At 54.6% G+C, this 25227-nt stretch overlaps 2 protein-coding genes across 5 annotated transcripts; both read left to right on the top strand.

Annotated features, from left to right (window-relative positions):
- Positions 1-1971: 1971 nt before the first annotated feature.
- On the top strand, positions 1972-13717 carry TMEM222 (transmembrane protein 222). Its single transcript, XM_060625423.3, has 6 exons — positions 1972-2218; positions 8091-8175; positions 9415-9446; positions 11172-11268; positions 11353-11483; positions 12625-13717. The coding sequence occupies exons 1-6, from the start codon at positions 2025-2027 to the stop codon at positions 12710-12712; spliced, it is 627 nt and encodes a 208-aa protein (XP_060481406.1). The 5' UTR covers positions 1972-2024; the 3' UTR covers positions 12713-13717.
- A 2724-nt stretch (positions 13718-16441) lies between these two features.
- SYTL1 (synaptotagmin like 1) lies at positions 16442-25109 on the top strand. 4 transcript variants are annotated; one of them, XM_078452160.1, is made up of 15 exons: positions 16443-16591; positions 19008-19236; positions 20210-20358; positions 20551-20635; positions 20716-20761; positions 21181-21253; positions 21489-21694; positions 21832-21945; positions 22121-22287; positions 22499-22595; positions 22933-23091; positions 23353-23431; positions 23539-23638; positions 24422-24627; positions 24835-25109. In XM_078452160.1, exons 2-15 carry the CDS (start codon positions 19046-19048, stop codon positions 24972-24974), a joined length of 1812 nt encoding a protein of 603 aa, XP_078308286.1. In that variant the 5' UTR covers positions 16443-16591; positions 19008-19045; the 3' UTR covers positions 24975-25109. The 4 variants fall into 4 exon arrangements, with proteins under 4 accessions (XP_060480919.1, XP_078308286.1, XP_078308285.1 ...); XM_078452161.1 differs by having other exon boundaries at positions 16444-16591; positions 20512-20635; positions 21597-21694; XM_060624936.3 differs by having other exon boundaries at positions 16442-16591; positions 20210-20635; positions 21609-21694.
- The last annotated feature ends 118 nt before the right edge of the window (positions 25110-25227 follow it).

The following is a 25227-nucleotide window of genomic DNA, read 5'->3' as shown; positions in this document are numbered from 1 at the left end:
TGAAGGATAAATAGAAGTTAGCCAGTTTAAGGAGGTGAGGAACATTCAGCAGACGAATGTGTGCCAAGTCCTTGGGGGCATGAAAGTGTGTGGCACATGAGAGGAACTGAAAAAACGGCCAGGGTGGCTGCAGTGTAGTGAACAAGTAAGACAAAGGGCATGACGCGGAGCCTTGTAAGCCACGGTAAGAGATTTGTGTTTTAGCCTAAGTGCAATGAGAAGCCACTGAAGGTTGTCAGCGTAAATGTGGTACTTGTGTTAGTGCTATCAAATTTGTGGCAGACCCTAAGAAAGACTTCTTTGATTGTTTATTCCTCCATATGTACAATAAATGATTAAAGGGCACCCACCATCACTGACGGAGGAATGTATAAGGCAAAGACCTTCCTCGGAGCTTATAATCCAGAAGAGATTAGCTATAATGACTGAATCAAGAAGTAGTGTAACTTATTCATTCAACAAACATATACTGCACACTGAATCTATTCCAAACTCTGTGCTAGATGCTGGTTGCTGTTCTTCAAGGATCACACACTACACGTGGATCATGGGAGAAGCACAAACCCACTCAAAATGTTTTTACTAGGTTAGAATCATCATCAGCTGTGATCTCTGTAAGGCCTTTTTTTGTTAATTTATTTTTTAAATGTGTGTGTTTATTTATTTAAAAAGTGCAAGTGAGGGAGGGGCAGACAGAGGGAAAGGGGATCCCAAGCAGGCTCCAGGAGGCTCAATATCACAAATCACGAGATCATGACCTGAGGGGAAACCAAGTCTGATATTTAACCGACTGAGCCACCCAGGCCCCCCTGTAAGGCCTTTATAAAACACCCATTCAATCATTAAATCAATAAACATCTAGTGGACATCTGTACTAGAAACTCTATTAGCTCATTGAAATCAGGACCTTAGAGTTCCATGAGACATAACCCCCAAAACGTATTAGAATATTAGCTGTTAGAAACAGGAAGGGTAGCAGGCTTTTTATAGATCAGCATTGAGGGGGGGTAATTCAATGGAAGAAAAATACATTCCCAAAAAGGCATAGCTCCCGCTTTTCTGATTTTGTCCCTACTTCCCTCTAGCATGATTTTTAGCTGCTGCCTTTCTTCTTGACCCTACATTTCCCCTTCCCATCCCAGCAGATTCCGTTTTCTTTGGCTATCTTGGCATCTTTAAAAAGCCCAATGTATCCATGATTTAAGCCTATCTTCTTTATATTGGTGTGTGATCTCAGACAATTGGTTAACTTCCCTAAGCCTCAGTTTTCCATTTGCACAATGAAGGGATTGGATCAAATCTAAGGTTTGTGATTTGTTCCAGCCAAGGTGATATTCACACTCCTGCACACTGCGCTCTGCAAAGCCTTTTTCTTTCTTTGCACGGCTGCACGCATCCCTGCACCCCCACCCCCGTGCCACCTGGCAAACATCAAGACAGCTCCCAGTATCTCCCGGCAAGTCTCCCCTGCTTATACACACACCACGCACAGCGTTTTAGTCTGTCCTTCCTCTACCCTACCACTACCTCATCAGAGACCACAATGAAAAGGACATGGGAGATAGCCTTGAGTTTGAGTCGTGGCCACTCACCTCACCTCATGAGCCTCAGTTTCTCACTTGTAACCTGAGGGAAATAACCCAAATTCGCATGTTTGACCAGTTTATGGGGATTAAAAACAAAACATTTGTATGTCAAGTGCTTGGCACCTAGGAAGTGTTCAATAAATAGTGACTATATCACACCTCCTGGGAGGCCTCAGCGTACTGAATTATGAATTCCTTGTTCAGTCTCTCGCGCTAGACTCCGCGCTGCCTGAGGGCATCCCTTCCGCAGCCGTGCAGTGTAGGCGCAAACACTCCGGGCTGACGGGCGCCGAGACCGGGAGTCAGGCGGGCCCGGCCCGGAGGGATACGGTTCCAATTCCCCGGGGGAAGGCGAAGCCAGCGGACCTCACCTGCCGGAAGTGACGCCACGGGGCGAGCGGCGCCGGATCAGGGGCCTGCCGGAGCGGGGCGCGCAGCATGGCGGAAGCGGAAGGGAGTTCGCCGCTCCTGTTGCGGCCGCCGCCACCCCCGCCCGGGATGGCGGAAGTGGAGGTTCCGACGGCGGCCGAGACGGACAAGAAGCAGTTCAGCGGCTCGGGCAGCAGCGCCATGGACGTGGACCGGAGCCGCTTCCCCTACTGCGTGGTGTGGACGCCCATCCCGGTGCTCACGTGAGTCTCCCCCCGGCGGCCACCCGGGGACGCGGAGTGTCGGGCGGCCCCAGGCCAGCCTCCGGTTCCGACGCCCTGCAAGCCCTTCTCTAGGGTCCGGCCCGCACTCCTCGCCCCCTGCGCGGAGCCAGTTTCTGCTGATGGATGGGACACGCTCCTCGCCCTCGTTACACCTGGTCTAGTCAGGGAGAGAGGCAATTGTAGACTGGCGGGAAAGGTTCCGTGGCTGGGAAGCTCAGGACCTGTGGGCGTGCAGAAGAGGGGCCCCTTACCTGGTCTGAGGAGACATCTCCATTCATTCACTGCTTTGTTCATTCATTGAGCAAATGCTTGCTGATCACTTCCTGTACGCAAGAAGACGGAGTCCCGAGGCGAGAGTGGGAGTGTGGTTGGGACCACACCGCTTCTTGGGATGTCAACATTGAAAAGGCCCCCAGAGATCTGGGAGTCCAGCCCTTTGTCTCAAAGATGATGAGCCTGGAGATCACATACCATTTCGGTTCTAAGGCGAGTTTAGGTCCCAGAGTGTCTGCCTCTCAAAGCAGTGTTCCTTCTGTGGCCTCGTTTTTTGTCAGGAGAGAGAGCAGGTGCTCCTGTAGTTCTGCCGCCTGTTTTAGCGGGGGAGCTTCTGGGGTGGGGGGGGGAGCTGGCTTGCTGTCCTATTTCAGCCTTGACAACTGATGAAAACCACACAAAACCTCACAGTTTCTCTGAATTTCACAGTCACTTTCTAAGGTGGGAATTTCTCTGATGAAGAAGCTGGGCTTCCTCTGCACCGTTAAAGGTCTGGATCAGGTTCACATGCCAGTAAGCAAGGGCATCCCAAACTCAATCTTCTGACTCCACAACATGCTCTCTTTTGACTACTTCCCCTCACCTGATGAGGAAAAATTTGTTCCCTCCATCATAAAGAGCCAAGTGGTGGTGTGGAGAAGGGATGGTTTTTTGGCTTTATACGTTGCTGATCCAAAAATGACTTTAATTTCTGTATCACGTTAAAATGCTTCACTTGCTTTGTGTTTTCAACTGCTTATGCATTTGTTTAAAGCATCCAAGTCTGAATCCTTTAAAAATAAAAATTTTAAGAAAGAGTGTTCATTTATTCATTGAGTGTGCTTGTAACACATTTGCTCAGTGACCCCTTTGTGCCTAGAGTAGTTCTGAGTGATAAAGATTTGAAGAGACAAAGCAGATATGGTGCTTGCTGTCATAAAGTTTAAATCATGGTGGAAGGAGATAGTAAACAATAAGCTAATAAGAGAACTTCTGATAACAATTAGTGCTATGAAGAAAATAAAATGGCAACATGAGAATAACTGGAAGAGATAGGGAATATATTGGTTTTGCTAAAAACCTGTCTTGGTTTTGTTTGTTGTTTTTTAATTTTTTTTTTTTTTTTTTTTTTTTTTTTTTTTTTTTTGGTGTTTATTTTTGAGAGAGAGACAGAGTGCGAGCAGGGGAAGGGGCAGAGAGAGAGGGAGACAGAATCTGAAGCAGGTTCCAGGCTGAGCTGTCAGCACGGAGCCTGATGTGGGGCTTGAACCCATGAACTGCGAGATCATGACCCGAGCCAAAGTCGAATGCTCAACCAACTGAACCACCCAGGCATCCCCTGAAACCCATCTTGTTTTCTTAAGATCTCTTTGGCTTTTCTCGGTTCTCAGAAACACATTCATAGAGTCCTCTGCTCTTCAGAGAACTGATAGCAACATAAGGTGGAGGCACCATGATCCCCAGTCATCTCGGCTAGAAGCAGCTCACACCCCCTTTTTATTCACATCTATATGCATGCGTTCATAAGATAAATAAGCCATAGTTTCCCTGTCAAACCTCCAGCAGGAGGGGGAGAGAGAGATGACCTAACGATTGTAGTGCATTGTGATGATTGCTGACCTAGAGTGCAGAGCTAGGAATAGATGTGGCACAAGGAACCGTCATGTGTCTTTGGAAGAGGGATCAGAAAGGAGGCAACTGAATCCAAAGATTTGTCCACCCCCTCAGAGATGTTGACAATTCTGCCTGAAAAGCCAGATGATAGCTGCTGCTACTAATAAAAGCAGCTAAGATTGGATACGAACTCTGTTCTCGGCTCTTTTCTAAACATTTTATATTCATTATCTCGTTCAGTCCTTACATCAACCTAATGAAAATAGATACTGTCATCCCCGTTTTATAGATGAGGAAATAAAGGCTTAGAAGCTAGTATGGGGCTTTTTCCACTGAGACAGTCTACCTTACCAGGTAGAACCCTCTAGGGTCAATACCTGATTCATCCTTCCCTCCCTCCCTCCCTCCCTCCTCCCTCCCTTCCTTCCTTCCTCCCTTCCTTCCTTCCTTCCTTCCTTCCTTCCTTCCTTCCATGAATAGTATTGAGGGTCTATTATGTACTAGGTCTAAGTAGACAGTAGTCCATAAAGCCACCTTGGAGCTTGCCTTCATGGAGCTTCCAGACAGACAACTACTTGGAGAGTTGTTGTCTCCAGCCTCTACTCTGATTTGTGACACAGCTGTGGTATGTGGGGTACTGGTCAAACCAGATGAAAGGAATTGGCCGAAAGAATTAGGCGGGTGAGATCAGGGTCTGAGAAGCCAGAGGAGCTACTTTCCCGGAATTCTCAGTGTCCATCCTGTGGCCACTGTGGCTGTTCAGCAACTTACTCTATGCCAGTCTGGCCAATTAGATAGCAAGTGTTTATCATAAACACCTCATGGTAACAACATTGAGCAACTACCAAATGCAAGGAAGTGTGTCAAGCACTTTGCAAACATAGCCCATTTAATCCTCACAACAATTGGCCCACATTGAGGTAATTATTCCTCTCCACCTCTCACTGACAAAGTTGGGAATGAGTAACTTGCCCAAAACAAAGACGCAACCCAGCTCTGCCGTCAGAGCCTGACTCCACTCTTAAATGCAGGACATTGATTTATTCATCATTTATCAGTCAATGAATTCATAGCTCCAGCTGCGTGCCAGGCACTGCTCTGGGGACCATAGTAAATAAGAAAATCCCTGCTCTCTTGGAGCTTCTATACACGGGAGAGGCAGACAGTAACCATGTAAGCAAACAAGATGATTTCGGGTAGCAGCAGATACTGTGAAGAAATTAAAGCAGAGGAATGAGATCTGGGGTGGTATATGGCTGTTCTAGAAGGCCTGGCCAGGGAAGCCCTCCCAAGTTGATAGTTAAGCTGAGGCCTAAATGATGAGAGGCAGCCAGCTGTGTGAAGATCTAGGGGAAGAGTGTTCCAGATGGAGGCAAATGCAAAAAGAGCATTGAGGTGGGAGGATTTGGTGTGTTTGAGGAACCAGAAGCAGACAGCAGCTAGAAAGAGGAGTGAGGTTATTTCAAGGGATAGGCAGGGCCAAACTGTCGGAAGGAGTCTTAAGTGCATGTTAAGTGTCATAGGAAGCCATGAACGGGTGTTAAGCAAGGGAATGATGGAACCTGAATTATGTTCTCAAAAGACCACTCTGGCCGCACCACCCTTTCAGATGCCTGGGCTGCAGACCTAGGAAGACCTCTGTCTCATCAGTCATAAAACCGCCCAGTGTGCCTTTTAAGGACCTTTTGAATCCATTTTTCTCACCACCCTACCAGCAATACTCTAGTTAGCATCTCATTTCTGGCCAATATTCCAGAACAGCCTCTGAACTGGCCACGCTTCTCCCCTCCACTCTCGTCCCCTCACGTTCTCCAGACACGTGCAGCACTTTGCTGCTTTGGAGTTTTGCTTTCGTCTGCCTGTTGACATCCTGTCGTTTCACAGGCCATGGTTAAAAGTGACGTGCTCCGTGAAGGTCTTTGCTAACTGCCCCAGCCCCTAATAATCGCTTCCCTCCAGGTTCGGCCTCTACCTCCCTAGCAAGGTGCAGCTTTGAACCCAGCACTTGGCCACTGGCCCTGTAACGAGTCCTTTGTTTTGTCCCCTGTGAGTCCTTAAACTGGATCAGTTGGTCCAGCACCCAGGTAGAGCCCGGAATACCATGGTTCTCACACTACAGACCGCTTAGGGGTTCCTGTATGTTTTGCATATTGGGGTCCAACTGAAATTTGGTTTTTAAAAAATTTGAACTTTAAAAGTTCCTGGAATATACCATGCTTTTATCCGTATCTTTTATCATTCCACTTACTGTTACTTTCCGTAGAGCAGCCTTCCCTAAAACCTTACCCACCAATCCCCGCCCCAAACCTGCACACAGATTGGTTTAAATGCCCTCCACTTTTTTTAAAGCCTTTTTACTGAGATATACACCGTAAAGGGGACAGATCTTAAGTACATGGCTCAATGATTTATACATGTACTTTTTTTTAAAGTTTATTTATTTAGAGAGAGAGTGAGTGAGTGTGTGTGTGTGTGTGTGTGTGTGTGTGTGAGTGAGCAGAGGAGGGGCAGAAAGATAATCCCAAACAGGCTCCACACTGTCAGCGCAGAGCCTGACACAGGGCCCAAACTCACAAACTGCTAGATCATGACCTGAGCCGAAACCAAGAATTAGACACCCAACTACCTGAGCCACTCAGGTGCCTCTTATACATGTACTTTTATGTAAGGTTTCTTTCACTGCCTAATGTCTTTGAGAATATGTGTTGTGTGTAAAAGTTTGTTCTTTTTTCATTGTTACATACTATTTCATTTTATGACTATACTCTAATTTACTTACTCCTTTTAGTATTGTTAGACATTGGATTATTTCTAGGTGTTTTTTTTTTTGGTAATCAGCTTTATTGGGGTGCCTGGGTGGGTTAGTCGGCTAAGCATCTCACTTTGGCTTGGGTCATGATTTCACGGTTCGTGGGTTCGAGCCCCTCATCAGGCTCTCTGCTGTCAGCAGAGTGCCTGCTTCAGACCCTCTGTCCCCCTCTGTCTCTGCCCCTGCCCCACTTGAGCTCTGTCTCTCTCAGAATAAATAAATAAACTAAAAAAAAAACAACTTTATTGGGGGAGGTATGGAGGGAGGCTGGTTAAACAGGTGATGGGGACTAAGGAGGGCACTTGTGATGAGCACTGGATGTTGTATGTAAGTGATGAATCACTGAATCTCGCTCCTGAAACTAACATTGCACTATATGTTAACTAGCTGGAATTTAAATGAAAACTGGGCGGGGGGGGGGGGGGAATCCATTTTATTGGGGTATAATGTATATACAATAAACTGCACACATTCTAAGTGTGCAGTTCAGTGACTTTTGACAAATGTTTCCAGCTATTTTGAATGAAGGTGCCATGAATGTTCATGCACACAGCATTGGTGGACATAAGGATTTGTTTCTGTTGGGTGTATGCTCTCAAGTGGGATTGTTGAGGGGCACCTGGGTGGCTCAGTTGGTTAAGCATCCGACTTTGGCTCAGGTCATGATCTCATGGTTCGTGAGTTCAAGCCTCACATCGGGCTCTGTGCTGACAGCTCAGAGCCTGGAGCCTGTTTCACATTGTGTCTCCCTCTCTCTCTGCCCCTCCCTGCTCATGCTCTGTCACTCTCTGTCTCTCAAAACAGGAATAAATGTTAAAAAAATTTTTTTTGAAGTGGGATTGCTGAGGCATATAGCCTAATTACCAGTTTTTGAAGGCAGTAGAAACGCCCTCCAGCAACGGAGAAGAGCTCCGGTCACCCCCCACCCTCATCACACTCCACGTGATTGTCCTTTGGGTTCAGCCATTCCGTGGCGTGCAGTGGTGTTCCATTGTGCTGTTCATTTGTACTTGCCCCTCTTTTCTTGCTTCCCCAGTCCCCCCGGCCACCCTAATTGGCACTCACTATATAAAATTATATTCACATATTCTCACACCGGATGGAGTGTCCCCAGTGTCTGTCTGACCAGCTGGAAAACCCCCTAAGCCCTGTACCTTCCCTGTCCTTTTTTCACAGGTGGTTTTTCCCCATCATCGGCCACATGGGCATCTGCACATCCACAGGAGTCATTCGGGACTTTGCAGGCCCCTACTTCGTCTCGGTGAGTTCCCACTCTGCCCACCTCTGGTGGGCTCCAAGGCTTAAGAGGAAGGATGGCCTGTCTTGCCTGAAGCAGCCTTCCAGTCTCCCCGAGGCCCAGGAGAATGCAGGCCCCATACAGTCCTGGCCCTGGCCCTGGCCCTCTGCTCTTCACCAGTGTTTGACCCCTTTCCCCCTTCTCTTGCCTCCAGGACAGACCAGGAGGGCACTGTGGCCAGAAGGATTCTTAACTAACTGACCCAGTCCTTTGCTCACCCCTGGGGTACCAAGACATGGGTAGGGGTTAGAGGCAAGAGTGGAGAGTCAGATCATCCAGGAAGCACATCTCTGGACCTTCAGAAGGTGGGAGTCACAAGGTGGGGGCACAGGGGAGGCTGACATGGTTCCCCAGGTGTGGCCACGGAGAAGAGGAGGTGGGGCTTGTAGAGTGAACCCGCTGTGTTCTTAGGTCTGTTTCCTGGGGATGTGCCCAAGATGGGTACGGTGGGCTTCCTCCAGATGAGTGGGCAGCATCCTGCCTGTTGGCAGGTGGCAGCTTCATCTCCATTATGGGCTGGAATGAAGAGATGTGGTGGTACCAAGCTGTTTATATTAATAGTTGTCGTGATCATCTTAATATGACATAGGTCTTTTACTCGTATATTTTTATAGCGATTCATCTTTGACCAGCTCTGTCAGCTGGTCTTCCTGATTCTGAACCCAGCATCTGTCCCCGCAAAACTCCCGTACCCAGATCTTACGCGGCAGGTCCAGGACTTGAGTGAAACATGTCCCTCCTAGGAAGCCTCTCAGGCCCCCTCCCCAACCCCTAGTCGTGCTCTGAATGCAGGCAGGCTGCCACTGCGTGGGCCACCACCGTTGGGTCAGGAGCGCAGGGGGTGTTGTCATTTTTACCCCCGAGGGGACTGCCTCCCTGTGATCAGTCAGAGGTTGACCGGAGAACTTGGAGCAAATGAGGGCCAGAGAAGGAGAGAAAATTGCCTGGGAGCCGCACAGAGGGGCAGTTGTGGCGGCCACTCCGAGTCTCGGGTTTCTGTGCACTCCTGCCACAGCGCTGTCTTCTCACAGAGAAGCTGCTGCTGGCACCTCAGCTGCTGTGGCAGCCCCAGAGCAGAGCCCAGCCCCACTTCTGCCCGCCTGTCATACCCCCTCTTAGTCCCTGCACTTCCACCGCTGACCAGGTCTGTCTGCCAGGCTAGATGCGCGTTCTCCACTGACTTCTGCACTTTTCCCTCAACAGGAAGACAACATGGCCTTTGGGAAGCCTGCCAAGTAAGTGAAGAGCACCCGTGTGACTAGCCCTAGGGCCAGGCTCCTGCACGAAGCAGCAGGGCAGGCCTTCTGAGACACAACAGGAGCCAGCCCCCTGAGGAGGGGGCGAGGGGAAGGGTGGCCAGGCCCCACCAGAGCATACAGCCAGTGCCAAGCGTCTTCCTGCACCAGTCGCTGGCTGGGTCCTTTACCTACATTCTGCCTACACTCTGAGACTTTGTCTCAGCTCTGCTAGGTCATATTCAGCTCCACTGGAAGGATGAGGAAAGACAAAGGTCTAGTCAAGATTGCACAGGAAGTAACAGAGCTGAGACTCACACGCAGGTGTCTCATTCCAAAATCTAGATTCTTCTGCCCCTCAGGAGTGAACAAGCCATTTAAGGTATAAGGAGGCACTGTTTGGAATTCTGGTTACAGAAAATAAAAGTAGTCAGGTCCTCTAGGAGCTATTGCTATACTTTGCTTGGGATTTGGGGTCTTTGTCTTTTCTTTTCTTTTCTTTTCTTTTCTTTTCTTTTCTTTTCCTCTTTCTTTTCTTTTCTTTTCTTTTTCTCTTTCTTTTCTTTTCTTTTCTTTTCTTTTCTTTTCTTTTCTTTTCTTTTCTTTTCTAAGTAATCTCTACACCTAATTTGGGACTTGAACGCACAACCCCCAAGATCAAGAGTCACATGCTGCACCAGCTGAGCCAGTCAGGCGCCCCTTTATTTTCTCTGTCTTGGGGGCCCACCTCAGCTATGGGCCTAGTGACAGTGCCTCAGTCAGTATGCTCAGAACAGCCCCTATGGTCTGAGGCTGCCCCCGGTTGGTCAGGTCCCAGGGAGGAATTGGTATCCCACACAGCAGAGGCAGCCTGAAAGTGGCTCCCTGACCCCTGCTTACTTCCTCAGGCAGGTGGAAATGTTGGCCAGGGACCTCTGGGCTGTATGTCTGCTGCAAGGCTGCTTTTCGAGGTCAATTTTCAGGGTACCCATTCCCAGACAGGAGCCTCCTAGCAGCCCCAGTCCATGCCCTGCCTCTAGGCTCCTCCACCAAGCCATTCCCCACACAACCGCCAGAGGGCACCCTGCCCTCCCAGCACTTCCTGACTTGAGACCCTCTGGGCACTCCCTTGCTTGGAACTGCTGGTCTCAGCTTGAGGTCTGTGAGCTTTCAGCTCCTCGGGCTCTTCTCCCCCTCACCCCCGTCGGGCATTTGGGGGAGGGAGGGACTAGGAGAATGCTGCTTGCGAATAAACTCAGGGTGACATTCACGTCCCCCACGACATGGCCCCACCTGCATCTCCCAACTCACCTTCTAACGTCCCATCGCTCTGTTTCTTCCTGTGAGTCCCCTAGCAGTGCCCAGCCACTTAATTCCTGGTGCACCCCGCACAGTCTTGTGCCTCTCCCTCTGTTCAAGCTCCTTCCTCTGGCCAGTATGCTCATTTCCTCTTTTGTGCGTGGCTAACCCCTCTTCCTTCAAACTAGACTCAGATGTCACCCCAGAAGCCTCTCATACCCCCCACATCAGCTAGTCCGTATCTTCCCCAGGATCCACATGGCACTGGGCATGTCACACTGGGTTACAGTTGTCCACCGTGTGGCTCTTTCCCTGGACTCGCCTCACCCCTACAGCCTCAGCACCCAGCTCAGGGCCCTGCATGGAGCAGGCGTCAGGGAACATCTGTGAAGCTGAGTGACCGTAAAAGAGGTGAGCCAGTGCCCAGAACTCCCTCTCTCTTCCCAGGTACTGGAAGTTGGACCCCGCTCAGGTCTACGCCAGTGGGCCCAACGCATGGGACACCGCCGTGCACGACGCCTCTGAGGAGTACAAGCACCGCATGGTAGGTGAGCTGCTCCTCAGAGCGGGAGCCAGGGTGGCAAGGCCCCCACAGCCCAGCCTGACCCAGCCCTTCCTGCATCTCTAGCACAGTCTCTGCTGTGACAACTGCCACTCACATGTGGCGTTGGCCTTGAACCTGATGCGCTATAACAACAGCACCAACTGGAATATGGTGACGCTCTGCTTCTTCTGCCTGCTCTATGGGAAGTACGTCAGGTGAGCTGTCCACCTACCGCTCACCCCTGGGGCTGCTCTCTCCCGAGGATCCCAGCAGGGCCATTGTGGAGTCCTGTAGCCAACAGGGACAAAGCAGATGCTGGTTGGAGCCATGAAATTTCTAGAGCGACTAGCTGAGTTCCTGGTGGAGAGGAAGGTGACTCTGCTGAAGTTCACCTCCACCTGGGTCCCACCCGTGACATCTCAGACACCTGCCTTGGCCTCTCTAAGCTGTAACCCCCCTTGATAAAATGGAGATCATGATTCTGGCTCCTGGGAGAGGCTGTGAGTCCACAGAGCCTGCTGAGGTCAGGTGAACAGGTAGACCCTCAAAGGAGGGTGTGGTAACTGCCCCAAGGATCCCTTCCCCCCATCCCTCAGCAGAGGCAGGGTTCTGGGCAGGTGGGCCTCGGTGGTGGCCTGGGAGGACCTTTGAAACCAGGGCCTGACAACCTGTAAGGTCAAAGGCAATTTTCCAATTCACAGGTAAAGGGAGCTCAGAGAAGTTGAGCGACTCACCCACTTGGGAGGCAGCACTCACCTGGGCTCACCTGGCCACCTCTCTGAGCTTTCCTGTAGTTGCACTCATCATTAAGAGCTTCTAAAAAGGAGACACTTAGGGGTCTTTTTTTTTTTTTTTTTTAAGTCCAAAAGTCTTTTAGAGGCTCCTTGAGAAGACCATAACTGTGGTCACACAGAGACTGAGGCAGAGCCCTGACTCCCAATCCCTCAGCTCCAGCCACAACATTATGCTAACTCTTGCCAATCCCTTCCCTCCCAGTGGGCCTCGTTCTGAGGGCTGTGGGCAGAGGGCAGCCTGGCTTCCACGCTGAGACTGAAGGCCTCCCTAGAGAGGGGTGATTGTGGATGGAGCAGTGAGGCCCAGAGGTGGTAGACACGCCTGCCCAGTGAGGTGTCAGGTGTCCGCCAGGAACCTGGAACGGCCCCCGCATAGGACTGTGATTGGTGGTCCTGTGTAGTCAGTGCCGAGCTGGGCTGGCCCCATTCCCTTACCTGACCAAATTTGGGGGTTAAGTCGTGGTTCCAGGAGCTTCCTTAGCGGGAGCAGCCCCGGACAGGGCTCTGTGAAGTGCTCCCACTCATTGGGCCCTTCCCATCCTGACTCCCCTCTCTTCGTCAGTGTCGGGGCCTTCGTGAAGACCTGGCTGCCCTTCGTCCTCCTCCTGGGCATCATCCTAACTGTCAGCCTCGTCTTTAACCTTCGGTGATGGCTGCCTCATGGCCTGAACCCACCACACTCCTGAGGAGGCAGTCGCCACCCCTTTTGGTTCCAGATTCTTTCTCACCCCAAAAGGCAGGGATGGGTTTGCTGGTTTTGACCCAGGGGTCTGGGCTGGATGGGATGGAATAAGGGCTGAAGATGAGCATGGGGCGGGGGTGTTTGTTGTGTCTCACTGGTCACTAAGAAGCTCCCTGTCCCCTCCTTCCCAGGCTTGTGACCCCCGCCCTTGAGGCACCCTCTTTGTTCATCTGTTGGAAAAGCCTTAGCTTCCCTCTGTAGCGTTGCTCCTGCCACTGCCTGCGGGGCTCCCTCTGCCTCAGCCCAGTGCCCGGTGGGGAGGGGAGCACATTTGGACCACCGGACAAGGCAGCACAAGGGGCCAGAGCTGGATTTGGAGCACATCTGCCTGCCAGGACTCTGGTCCCAGGGTGGGTGGAGGACACCGAGAAACCTTCATAAGCTAAGCTGCTCTGGGACCTTGACTACTAGCCTCTAGAACGGTCTAGTAGGGCTGGATGGGCCCCCAATCAGTTGTCTGCCAGAAGCTGCACCAGGGGCAGGTTGTGCCCTGTCTCCTGGTGTCCTCCAGCCCCTGCAGCCCCTGCTTCCTACTCTCCCTGGGCTTCCCGGCACTTGAGCCCATCTCCCCCTGCAGTTTGGGGCCTGGGCTCCCCCAGCCTTCCTGGACAGGTAGCGTGATGCTGACATGTCCAGAGCGACCCCCTGTAGCCCAGAGCAATGTAAACAGAACTGGGCTCCAGCCCCAGGTATGGGCCTCGCATCGGTGAGGGCACCCCGTGCATCCAGGATGTGGGGAGCCGTCAGAGCAGCCAGTGCCATCAGGGAGCGGGAGGGGAGCCGTGTCCTCCCACCTGCCATAGCTTCCCTTATCTTCAAGCTGTAGAAAGGGCACGTGCTGCCCCTCACTCCCACTCCGTGGATTCCTTGTGCAGGGCTCCCTGGGCAGGGCAATAAACAGTTTGACTCCAGACTCCAAGGTGTCTTGTCCTTGTTTTCTCCCTTCAGTGGTCTCTTGCCCCTTCAGCTCCTTTCTCCCTTCTGTCCTGCCCCCTGGAGAGCCGTCTGGTTGGCAGGGCCGTGGTGGAGTCCTCGTCCAGTGCTTACCTCATGCAGAGCTGGCAGGCATGTCCGCCTCCCTCCAGTACCCCCGGCCCTTGCCCGGGGCTGTGGGAGCTCTGCACCCTCCCGTGTCCACCATCCGTGGGCTTTCTCCTCAATGCAGATGAGTACTGATTGGCAGGTGGGGCTGTGCAGACCAGCGCCCTGGGCAACCAGGGGTACACAGTTTGGGAATCACCCCAGCCTTGGCCCCTACCTTAGCCATCGGTCATGTTGCCAAGTTCCTCGTGCTGACCCCCAGCGATCAGGTCACCGCCCTGCCCCATGGCACCCCACTTCTCAGGGCCCTCCAGGACCCTGCTCTCCAGCACGATGGCAGCATTTCTGTTGCTTTGCTTTCCTCCTGTTGAAGTTACGGCCCTCCTTGCCAAGGCTTGGCTTAAAAGCCACTTCCTTAGTGACGTCTTTCCTAACTTGCTCTATGGCATCTATCATTTTAGTTGAACTAGCCAAGGATTTGGTCTCTGAATCCTGAGGGCCCTTTGTGTTCATCTTGAGGATGACCTTGAGGGCAGCTCTAGCTGCTGGCCCTCAGGGCCCTGGAGGCCTCTGTCAACTCATCCCTGACCCTGCAGGGCTGGGGTTTCTCCAGGGCAAGACAGAGCCACTCCCTCCCCACTTGAGAGCAATTGCATTTTCAAAACTCCATTTTGCATGTTGGGATCCATCTGCGAGTTGGGGGGGGGGGGGGGAGTTCCTGTACAGAGGACAACCACAGCAAAACAGAAAAAAGTTGTAAGGCCTGCTCCAGCCCAGCAGAACTTTAAATTAGCCTTGGGAAAACAGGATATAAAGGGGCCATAAAAATCACCAATAGTTATTGAGTGCTTACTGTGCTCTAGGCCTTGGAATAAAGTATCATTTATCCTCACCACAGCCCAGTGAGGTCAGTGCTATGGTCCCCATTTTACAGATGAAGAAATACGCACAGAGAGGTAAAGTGATTTGCTCAAGGGCACAGAGGTAGGAAGAGTGGAACCGTGTTCAAGCTCAGTAGCCTGGTTCCAGAGCCACCCCACAAGATGTCCTGGCTGGAGCACAAGGGGTAAAGTAGGGAGGGGCTGTTCTCCAAAGGGCTGGGTACTATGATCAAAAAGGAGAATGGAGTAAAGGGACACTCCTTTCAGCGGTCCCCTGAGATGGCTGCTGTCATTGCCCTTGTTTTATAAAGGCAGAGAGTGAGGCTTAAAGAGATTGTCGTTGATTCAAGTCCACTGGGAACCATGTGGCAGAGCCAGAAGTTTAAGCCAGACCCACTGGCCTCCAGGCCCCTGCCTCTTCCCCGTGGGAGTTGCCCAGTCTAAGTGCAGAGCACAGCATGGAGGCAAGGAGCCCTGGAGGGACAGCGGCGGCAAGTGGGGAGACCACTCCTGCAGCTGGGGACCAGGGCGTGCCAGCAGACCGGGGTGTTGAAGGGACAGGAAGCAGAGTCTTTGGGGAGGGCCCTAAGGATGTGGGAGACCAGGACATCACAGTGGGGTGTCTGGGGGTCAGCCTGAGGAGGACAGCCCAAGAGTTAGTCAAAGTGTCTAAGGGAGGCTGGGCCGGTTGGGAGCACATTTGTGAACCGGCCACAAGGTCACCCTGGTTGTCTGCCAGCACCTTCCAAAGCTGAGGAATGACAGATAAAAGTGGGGTGCTAAAAGGGTCCTCTGACAGCCGTGTGCACAGGCAGAGCTGGAGAAGCTGAATGGAGGCCAGGAGGCAGGGAGGAGGAGGGTTCCAGAAGAGGCTGGGCCGGTACTGACTCCTGGGAGGGCAACAGCGATGGGGAACGGATGGGGATGTGGGGGGGGGGGGGGGGGGCAGACTGGGAACTGGCAGCAAGCAGCAGGAGGCCGGGGCTGTTTACAGCAGTGGAAACTTGGAAGTTAAGATTTGATAGGTGAGGGGGAGGGGTGTGGAGACAAAGTCAGGGGACCAAGCAGCTTGGCTATGGCCAGCGCTTCCCAGGAGGCACAGGTGGACAGGGTGGAGCAGTGATTGTGGACTGTGTTGGAGAGGGGACACTTGTGGAAATGGACTGTGTTGGAGAGGGGACACCTGGTACCTACCACATGCCGGCTTGTGCCGGGCGCTCTCCTGTCTCTTAGAATAGGGCTCTTCCCACTTCTATCCACAGTGTGCAAGAGAGGAAATTGCAACTCGGCGTGTTTGAGACACCTGCCTAAGGTCACAAAGTGGCAGAGCGAGAACTCTCTCTACTAAGGGTCCTCTGACTGCAGTCTGCAACCCTTCCAACCCTGCTTCTTAGAAAGGTCTCTAACCTTGCTTTCAAAGCAAGTTCCTATCAGCAATTCAGCGGGCAGGGTAGGGGCACCACCCATTCCACAGCTGAGACAACCAGGGCTCTGAAGGGTTGGTGCCGCTCTGCCCTGCGGTACAGGAATTACAGAATAAGTCCACAGTGGAGCTGGGGCCAAGCCCCGGGTGCCTCCCGCCCACCAAATTGGCTCTGGGTCCTCTGCAAGGCAAGGCTTTGCAGCACCCCACCCCACCCCCTGCCCCGGGTGCCGGGAGTCCAGGCCTGGTTTTGCATCGGGCCCTGCTGAGAAGGTGAGAAGGTGTTTCCTCCTCCTCCTCCTGGGGCAGCTGCTCTGGGCTGCTGATTGAGTCAGCCTTAGTCCCTCACTGCACGTCTCCTGAAGTTCAGCCCTGAAACTCGGCTGCCAGGGGAGCTGGAGTCATCCTACGAAGGTGTCTGAGCCATACTGGACCCCTCCAGGTAACATACCTCAGGACCAGGGTTCCCTGCCAGTGTCCAACGGGTAGGCACTTCCACCTGGTATCCTGGGTACCCTCTGGGGCCTTGGGTGTGGGAGGAGGTGGGAGAGGGTCTGGGACTGGAACATATTGACCAATGGGTCTGTCCCATAGGGTCGAAACAGAGTGGGGAGGACGGGACACTTGGTTCTGCCTCTAGAAGGAGAAGGGTCTGCAGGGAGGGAGGCGCTGCTGGGGACCCCAGGCTCAGACCTGCAGGACAAGGGCATGGTCGGTTCTGCAGAACATCCCCCACCTCCCTACTCAATCACACACACCCGGTGGTCCCCAGGGCACCAGAGCATACCCCACAACACAGCCCAGTCACACATACAGCACAGGAGGAAATACACAGTGTGTGGCACGCGCCACACAACGCTATCACCGGAAAGTTACTGAACGTACCAACACAGACAACAGTCACCCACGCGGCATCACATTGTGACATTATGCACAGACACACACGCATTGATACAATATTCACACCCACAAAATAAACAGCCTCCTAGATCCCACAGTATGCAGACTCTCACAAGGGCACGACGTAACACAGAGACCTCAACACAGCCTTGCACACCATGCCACAGAAGAGCCCCCGACCGTGCATTTGCAACACCCAGCACTTTGAACACAGCAGATGTGCAGGAAGTATTGTTAACATTGGGCACATGGGCATTCACAGTGTTATACGTGGTACTCGATATAGACATTCGGGAACCCCAAGCCCTGGGGTGAGGGTGGGGCAGCACAGGGAGAGGGCTCTCTCGGGCTTGACTCAGCTGGGCGGGCACAAGCCAGGACCTGCCTGCAGAGCACCCTCTTCTCATCTCAGCCTTGCCCGGTGCCCTGGTGTGGGAGAGGCTGGGAGGGGCAGCAGGGGAGGAGAGGCTGCCCAGCGGGCTCACGCCATGCCTCTGCTCTGCCCATGGCCCAGTCATGGGTCTCTTGCCGCGTTCACATGCCCCTCTGAGCTTGGCAAATGTTTTCCTTCCGGAGTCACCATGGTACCTGAGCAGCCTGGGCGGCTTTGCCGAACTTGGCCTCCACCTCTGGGACCCCAGCCAGGTCCTGGGTCAGGGCAAGGGGGAGAACCCATGTGGCCCAGAGGAGAGGGGCTCAGGGGCTCGGGGAAGAGGGCAGGGGTGGCAGTAGGGGCATCCCTGGCTGGAGACCTCAGTGGGAGTGGGTGCAGTGGTTACCTCAGAGGGGAGGAAGTGGGGGTGTGGGCTGGGGAGGAGGTTGCTTCAAACAGGAAGGCCAAATGGGCCAGGGCAGAGTGGAGGTGAAGGGTGGGGGGAAGGAACCCATATTGGGAGGTTCCCCGGGGCAGGAGGGTAAGCAGATGTGTGTCTGTGTGTGTGTGTGTGTGTGTGTGTGTGTGCCTTCCCCATGTGTGTGCAGGTATATTTCTGCATTCAATTAATCAAACTTTTACCAACTATCTCTTGTGTATAACATACGGGGTTTTGGGGTGAGGCCCTGTCCCTATCTTCAAGGAGCTCACAATCCAGTTGGTGGAGGGGCAATTTCTGTGCAAAAGTCAGTGTGATTTGTATGAATCTCAGGTCAAGGTTTTGTCCCCAGGGTTATTATACATTCTGTGGGTCCTCGTGTGCAGGTTTAAGAAAATGTAGGTACAGGAGCACCTGTGTGGCTCAGTTGGTTAAGCCTCCGTCTTCGGCTCAGGTCATGATCTGGTGGTCCATGAGTTCAAGTCCTGTGTCAGGCTCTGTGCTGACAGCTGGGAGCCTAGAGCCTGCTTCAGATTCTGTGTCTCCCTCTCTCTTTGCCCCTCCCCCACTCCCACTCTGTCTCTCTCTCTCTCTCTCAAAAGTAAATAAACATATATATTTTTTTAAATTTAAGAATATGTTAGGTACATGTCCTGGTCTGGGCATGGGTCTATATGGGACTATAACTGCATAGGGTCCTTTGTGGAGGAACATGTGTCCACGTGCCTGTCTATGCAGGTATCAGTGTGCCCATGTGTATACCTCCCTGTGGGTAGTTGTGTCTTCAGTGTCAGTGTGTGTGCATGTGTGACTCTGTACACGTCTTCAAGTGTGTCTATGCGTGTATTCATGAGCTGGTGTATGCACGTGTCCATGGGGGTGCATCATGCCACCTTGATCTGCCAACATTTGGGTGTACATTTGGGCAGAAAAGGGCAGTCGGGGTGCCTGGGTGGCTCACTCGGTTAAGCGTCTGACTCTTGATCTCAGCTCAGGTCTTGATCTCAGGGTCGTGAGTTCAAGCCCTGCGCTGGGCTCCGCTCTGGGCGTGAAGCCTACTTTAACAAAGAAAAAGGAAAGGCAGTCAGCTCCAGGATGTGCCCCGTATTCGGGCAGGGCCTGACCTGACCTCTGGTCTGCCCCCAGGGAGCCACGTGTGCCCAGCTGGGGCACTGCCCCAGCTGATGCCCCACAGGGGTCCCCCATCTCAAGAGGGACTCTGGACCCTGCCCTGCCTCCTCATGGCGCATGAGCCAGAGCCTGAGACTGATGGACTGTTAGACCTCAGCTTCCTGACAGAAGAGGAGCAGGAGGCCATTGCCGACGTCCTGAAGCGAGATGCCCACCTTCGCCAGTTGGAGGAGGGCCGGGTCAGGTGAGGCAGGGCAGGGGAGCCCAGGAGGAAGGGGCCCCAGACTCTGGGAGGCTCAGGTGCGCCAAATATCTGGGTAGTTCTTGTTTTTGCCCATTGGTTGCCTCCGCCCTTAGCCAGCTCAGCTCCTCACCCCTCCCAAGGTGGCTGCACCAGCTCCCTTACCAGCCTTCCTGCCTCCCAGCTTGCCCTCTCTGAGCCCCTGGTCATGCTGTGCCCGGAGCTCCCCAGATCTGTTCTTAATATCCCCTAGCAAAACCTCCTCTGTTTCCTCAGCATCTCATGTCAGGGCCAAGCTCCTAAGTGTGGTCTGCAAAGCCTCCCTGATTAGTCCCTGCCAGCCTCCCCGATCTCATCCTCCACCAGCAAGCCCCACCCCTGACACACATAAGTGTCCACTACAGCCACCCAAGTGCTTAACAGTCTGAACACACCCTTCACTCCTATGCTGTCCCTTCTTCCTGGAAGAAAGAGCACAGTGGCAGAAGAGCATGGGACTTCAAGTAGCATTTGGGGACAGACAGACACCTCTCAGCCATGTAACCTTGGGCAGCTTACCCGACCTCCCTAGCAACACTCTCCTCATCTGTAAAAGGGGCCTAAGGAGCACTACCTCATAGAATTAGGAGGAGGGATTATGCACAGTAGTCATTTAATGAATGATAATGATTCTCCTTCTCTGCCAGGAGAACTCCAATTTGTCCTTTAAGAAGCAATTCAAATGTCACCTCCAGTGGGAAGGCCTCCTAGATTCCCACAGGCAAAGCTGGCCCTTCTCATATCCATCATGGCACCTACCTCATTATAGTGTACTTATCTACTCTGGATGCAGTCTTCCCACCAACCCGAGCTCCTTGACCCAGAGTAGGGATCGAGTCTGATTTGTTGTGTCCTTGGGTCCGGGTCCAGGGCTTGGCACAGAGTGGGTGGCAGGAATGTTGGTTGGGTGACAGCCATCCCCTCCCTCATCCTCCAGCAAGCTCCGGGCCTCGCTGGCAGACCCCGGGCAGCTGAAGATCCTGACGGGAGACTGGTTCCAGGAAGCGCGCTCACAACGGCACCACCATGCGCACCTTGGCTCTGACCTTGTCCGAGCCTCTATCCGCAGAAAGAAGAGCTCCAGGGGTGAGAGGAGATCCCTAGGGTCGGGCTGGCTGCACACAGCCCAGGGCACTGGGTATACATGGACAGGAAGAGAGGGCCCCTGGTACTGTGTGTCTTTGGGTGGGCACCACCCCTCCCAGGAGCAGGAGGTAAGTGAGCATCTTCAAAGGCCAGACTTCCTGAGACTGAGGGTTCACAGAACTTCTCACCCAGGCACGGGAGACCAGGCTCCAGGCAGCGATAGGGAGGCTGAGGCTGCGGCTGCTGAAGAAGAAACTGAAGAGGAGCTGGAGCCCAGGTGAGGAGGGGTGGCAGGGAGGGGAGGGTGCCTACCAGTCCCCTGGGGCCTGTCCCCTGACAGCCACCTCTCCCTTCTAGGCTCCCCACGGACAAGGCCCCCCAAGAGATGCTCAGCAAGGCTGAGGTGAGTAATGAGTCACTGAATGAGCTGATGAATGAATGGGATGTGAGAATCAGGAGATCCTGGTCTGGGCCGCTGTCATCCTCCTCTGTCCAGTGGAGATACGGACCTGGCCTCTAAGGGAATCTCAGAAGCCGGCTATTAGAGGTGGTGGGGGACGGAGCTGGGCGAGGTCCAGGACTCAGACACTACTGTCTGCCACCAGCGGGACCCTGGGAGTCAGGCAGGGCAGGCCCTGGCATGTGAGGGGGTGTGACATACAGGCCCAACTGGTCCTGCAGCTGCTTGCCAGCCCTGCCTTGAGGGCTGTGCTGAATCTGTCTGGAGTAGCCAGCTGGAGCCTCTGACCTCTGACCCCACTGTGACCTTTGACCCCCTTGTCACTAGACCCCACTGTGACCTCTACGCCTTGCTTCTTTCAGGAACCTGATTCTCCCTCACCATATGTCCCCCTAAAGACTTCAGAGCATGAGGAAGAGCCCCAGGCCCAGGAAGGTGAGTGGGAGGGTGTGCACTGGGGAGTAAAGAGGTTTCGGGGATCAGTCTAAGTGACCCCAACCACCTGTGGGGGTCACCTTCTCTCTCACCTTCTCTCTCTCTCTCTCTTTCTTCTCTCTCTCTCTCTCTCTCTCTCTCTCTCTCTCTCTCTCTCTCTCTCTCTCTCTCTCGTGTGTGTGTGTGTGTGTGTGTGTGTGTGTGTGTGTGTGTGGTCTCCTTGGGCGTCCCGCAGCACTGGGGCCTGAATCTGCAGGTCACCAGGGTCGCAAACCAGTCCCTCCAAATTGGCTCAGGGGCGGGCAGGAGAGGGCCACGCTCAGCAGCTTGTGCCCCATCCCCGCCCCGGGCCCAGGGGCCCCACAGGTCTACGCGGTGGAGGCGGACCCGGAGCCCAAGCCGCGGTCGCGGGGAGAGGAGCCACCGCCTACTACAGCCCAGGTAGGCGGGAACGGCCCGCGGCTGCTCCCAAGACCCGGAGCGGATTCTGGGCGGGCAGTGCCCTTTGCCCCAGACTTTAAGCCGCCTGGGAAGGGGCTGGGAAAGAGGGGGCGCCCGGTCACTTCCCCCCTCCCCAGACCCAGGCGGTGCCAGAGATCCTGGAGAACGGAGAGGAGGCTCCGGGGCCCGGCCCCTCACTCGACCGCATGCTCAGCAGCAGCTCCTCCGTGTCCAGCCTCAACTCCTCCACGGTGAGGGGTGAGGGCGAGGACCTGGGGACGCGGGAGACGGGTGGGGAGGGGGGCGCCTTCCCTCCGTAACCCCGCGCGTGGCCCGGGCCTGACCCCTCCCTCGCCCCCCCCCCCTCCCCTGCGGCGACCTGAGCCCTGCCTGCACGCTCTCCCTGACCGGCACCCTCGTCCGCAGCTGAGCGGCAGCCAGTTGAGCCTGTCCGGGGAGGCGGAGGCGGGCGCCGTGCAGGTGTGCGGCTCTGTGCACTTCGCGCTGCGCTACGAGCCGGGCACCGCGGAGCTGCGCGTGCACGTGATCCAGTGCCAGGGCCTGGCGGCCGCGCGACGCCGCCGCTCGGACCCGTGAGTGCCCGACCCGCTCTCGCCGCCCCACCCCACCGTTCTTCGTGACCTCAGTTTCCTCATCTTCAAAATGGGGAGTATCAATGTCCATGGGAGGTGTGGGTGAGATAACTCCTGGGAAGCGCTGCAGGCCCACTGGGGGGGGGGGGGGCGGGTAGGCCCTGGAAGGGCCCCCCCACTCAGCTCCAGTCCTCCCCTCCCCCTGCCTCAGCTACGTCAAAAGCTACCTCCTCCCGGATAAGCAGAGCAAACGCAAGACGGCGGTGAAGAAAAGAAATCTGAACCCGGTTTTCAATGAGACTCTGCGGGTGAGGCTGCGACGACCAAAAGACTCCCCCATTAATGAACCCGACGGCCCTTCCTGCGGGGGCCGGGTGGCAGGGACCGCCATAGTATGGTCATTGCAGGTCGCTCCGATCCTCCGTTCTGCGGGAGGAACGGCAGGGAGGCCCTCCGTCCATGCGTTCTCCAGGGGGTCAGTCTAGTGGTGGGCATGGCGCTAGTCCAGACCCCCATTTAATGGCCTTCGGGGCTCCCCCGGATTCCCTCGTGCAAGGAGAGCGGTAGGACAGGGGCGTACACTCCCGCAGCGCTGAAGCCGGGGCCAGCCGCGGTGGTCCATTAAAGCGCACTTCCTGTCCCCAGTACTCCGTCCCGCAGGCCGAGCTCCGGGGCCGCGTGCTGAGCCTATCCGTGTGGCACCGCGAAAGCCTTGGTCGCAACATCTTTCTGGGCGAAGTCGAAGTGCCTCTGGACACGTGGGACTGGGGCTCTGCATCCACCTGGCTCCCCCTGCAGCCCCGGGTGAGGCAGCTGGCCCGCATGGGGAGATCTCCCACCTGCACCCTGCCGAGCTTTCCTCCAGCCCCACTCAGACTCCGCCTTAGGCCTCCCCTCCCCTCGGGGCTACCTTACCACCTTACTGCTCCCTTCGAGGGCCTGGCCCCCGACGGCCGGTTGGGTGCCCCCGGCTGGCCGCGCCCGGTCGATGTATGGAGACCCCACCCCTTTGCGGCCCCTTCGGCTTGGGCCTGCTCCCGCCCCTGACGAGACGGCCTCTCGCAGGTCCCGCCCTCTCCCGACGACCTTCCCAGCCGCGGGCTGCTCTCTCTGTCGGTCAAGTACGTCCCCGCCGGCTCCGAGGGTGAGTGACCGCCCGGCGAGAGGCCGTGCTGGACCGGCCCTGGGAGGAGGGGGCCTCCAGTCGCGCAAGGGCGTGGAGCCTCGGGCCTGAGCCGTGCCTCTCCGCAGGCGCGGGACTGCCCCCCAGCGGGGAGCTGCACTTCTGGGTGAAGGAAGCTCAGGGCCTCGTGCCGCAGCGCTCAGGAACCCTGGATTCCTACGTACAATGGTGAGGGGCATCGGGACCTTCGCGCTTCCCTTCCTCCGCGCCCCCTCCTCGGGAGCGCCCCACCTCCGACAAACCCCTCCTAATCAACCACCCTTGATCCCCCCAGTCTGATCTTTGACCACTGAGCGGGGGTGAAAGGGACGACTGGAGCAAAGGCCTGTCAGGGAAGTTAAGGACACCCTTGAGGAGCTGCATTTCAGAGTGACTGGCTCTTCCCTGAAAAGACCTGGAAGGCCAGGCTGTGGGGCTTGGCCCTGAACTTGCAGTTCAGTGGTTTTCAAAGTACCCTCTAGGGGTCTTCTAGGGGTGCCTCTAGGTGGTACCCCACACTCCGAGAGTGAAATGGAATTCAGCGGATCAGGTTCTGAGCTGCAGACCCAGATTCCACCACGGACAGTGTTGGGCTTTTACTTTTTCAGTGATATTTTATCTTGCAGAAAGGGTTCTGAGGCTTTAAAAAGTTTGGAAACAACTTTTGAGGGCAACAGGGAGCCAGTGAAGGTCATTGTGTGGGGAAGTAGCAGAGACATTACTCCAGGGTCTTGTGAATAAGAGTTGTAACTTTTATTTTTTTTTTTATTTGTATTTTTTGGGGGGGAGTTGTAACTTTTAAAGGCAGGAGGCCTGAGAGGTGGCTGTCACAAAGATCCCCGAGTTGGGAAGGTTTGAGGCCGAGGTCTCAGGCAGCAGCCAGGGGACATGGACATTGTGAGGGAAAATGGGTAGGATTCAGTGAATGGTTGGTTCTGGGTCATGTGATTGCCAGCCCACCTCCCCCCACAGTTCAGTGCTGCCTGATGACAGCCGGGCCAGCCGCCAAAGGACAAGGGTGGTGCGACGCAGCCTCAGCCCTGTGTTCAACCATACCATGGTTTATGATGGCTTCGGGCCTGCTGACCTGCGCCAGGCCTGTGCTGAGCTCTCCCTCTGGGACCATGGGGCCCTGGCCAGCCGCCAGCTGGGGGGTACACGCCTCAGCCTGGGCACAGGTGAGTGGGGCAGGGCCCTGGGGAGATCTGATGCTGAGAAGCAGGGGCTCCGTGTGTGGCCTCGGGCACTTCTCTGCCCTCTCCTGGGCTTTGGTGTCCACTGAGAACTGGGAGTGGAAGTGCATAATCTGGGACCAGGCAGGTGTTCCTTGAGACCTGGGGTGTCCGGTGTGAGCACGGCCTCCACCCCTGTCTGCACATATCTAGGCAGCAGCTATGGGCTGCAGGTGCCCTGGATGGATTCCACACCAGAGGAGAAGCAGCTGTGGCAGACACTCCTGGAGCGACCATGCGAGTGGGTGGATGGCCTTCTGCCACTCAGAACCAACCTGGTCCCCAGGACATAGTTGTCCTATAAGCCACCCAACTCCTCTCAGGACCCCCATCTCAGGGCCTGCCCTTGGCTAAAACCAATAAAGTTTATTCTAAGGGCAGCGAGGGGCTGGTGTCTGTTTGGGGGTGAGGGTGATGTTGGGAAAGGGTGACGGTAAGTGAAGGGGAACAGGTGAAGGAACTTTAGACTCAGACGGAGAGACCTTAGGGAGCTACGCCCAGGAGCCCCTGCCCCCACCCCTTACTTTGGAAGTTGCCAAGGCCCAA

The sequence above is a fragment of the Panthera onca genome, chromosome C1, assembly GCF_046562875.1.
Source record: "Panthera onca isolate mPanOnc1 chromosome C1, mPanOnc1 haplotype 2, whole genome shotgun sequence".
Taxonomy (NCBI): domain Eukaryota; kingdom Metazoa; phylum Chordata; class Mammalia; order Carnivora; family Felidae; genus Panthera; species Panthera onca.
The sequence above is the reverse complement of the archived record's forward strand: the minus strand, read 5'-3'. Positions and strand labels throughout refer to the sequence as shown.

Coding starts and splice junctions, on each gene's coding strand:
- TMEM222 (XM_060625423.3), top strand. CDS start 2,025: ATGGCGGAAGCGGAAGGGAGTTCGCCGCTCCTGTTGCGGCCGCCGCCA. Junction 2,219..8,090: donor ACGCCCATCCCGGTGCTCAC/GTGAGTCTCCCC, acceptor CTTTTTTCACAG/GTGGTTTTTCCCCATCATCG. Junction 9,447..11,171: donor GCCTTTGGGAAGCCTGCCAA/GTAAGTGAAGAG, acceptor CTCTCTTCCCAG/GTACTGGAAGTTGGACCCCG.
- SYTL1 (XM_078452159.1), top strand. CDS start 19,046: ATGCCCCACAGGGGTCCCCCATCTCAAGAGGGACTCTGGACCCTGCCC. Junction 21,695..21,831: donor CACCGCCTACTACAGCCCAG/GTAGGCGGGAAC, acceptor CCCCCTCCCCAG/ACCCAGGCGGTGCCAGAGAT. Junction 22,596..22,932: donor TTTTCAATGAGACTCTGCGG/GTGAGGCTGCGA, acceptor TCCTGTCCCCAG/TACTCCGTCCCGCAGGCCGA.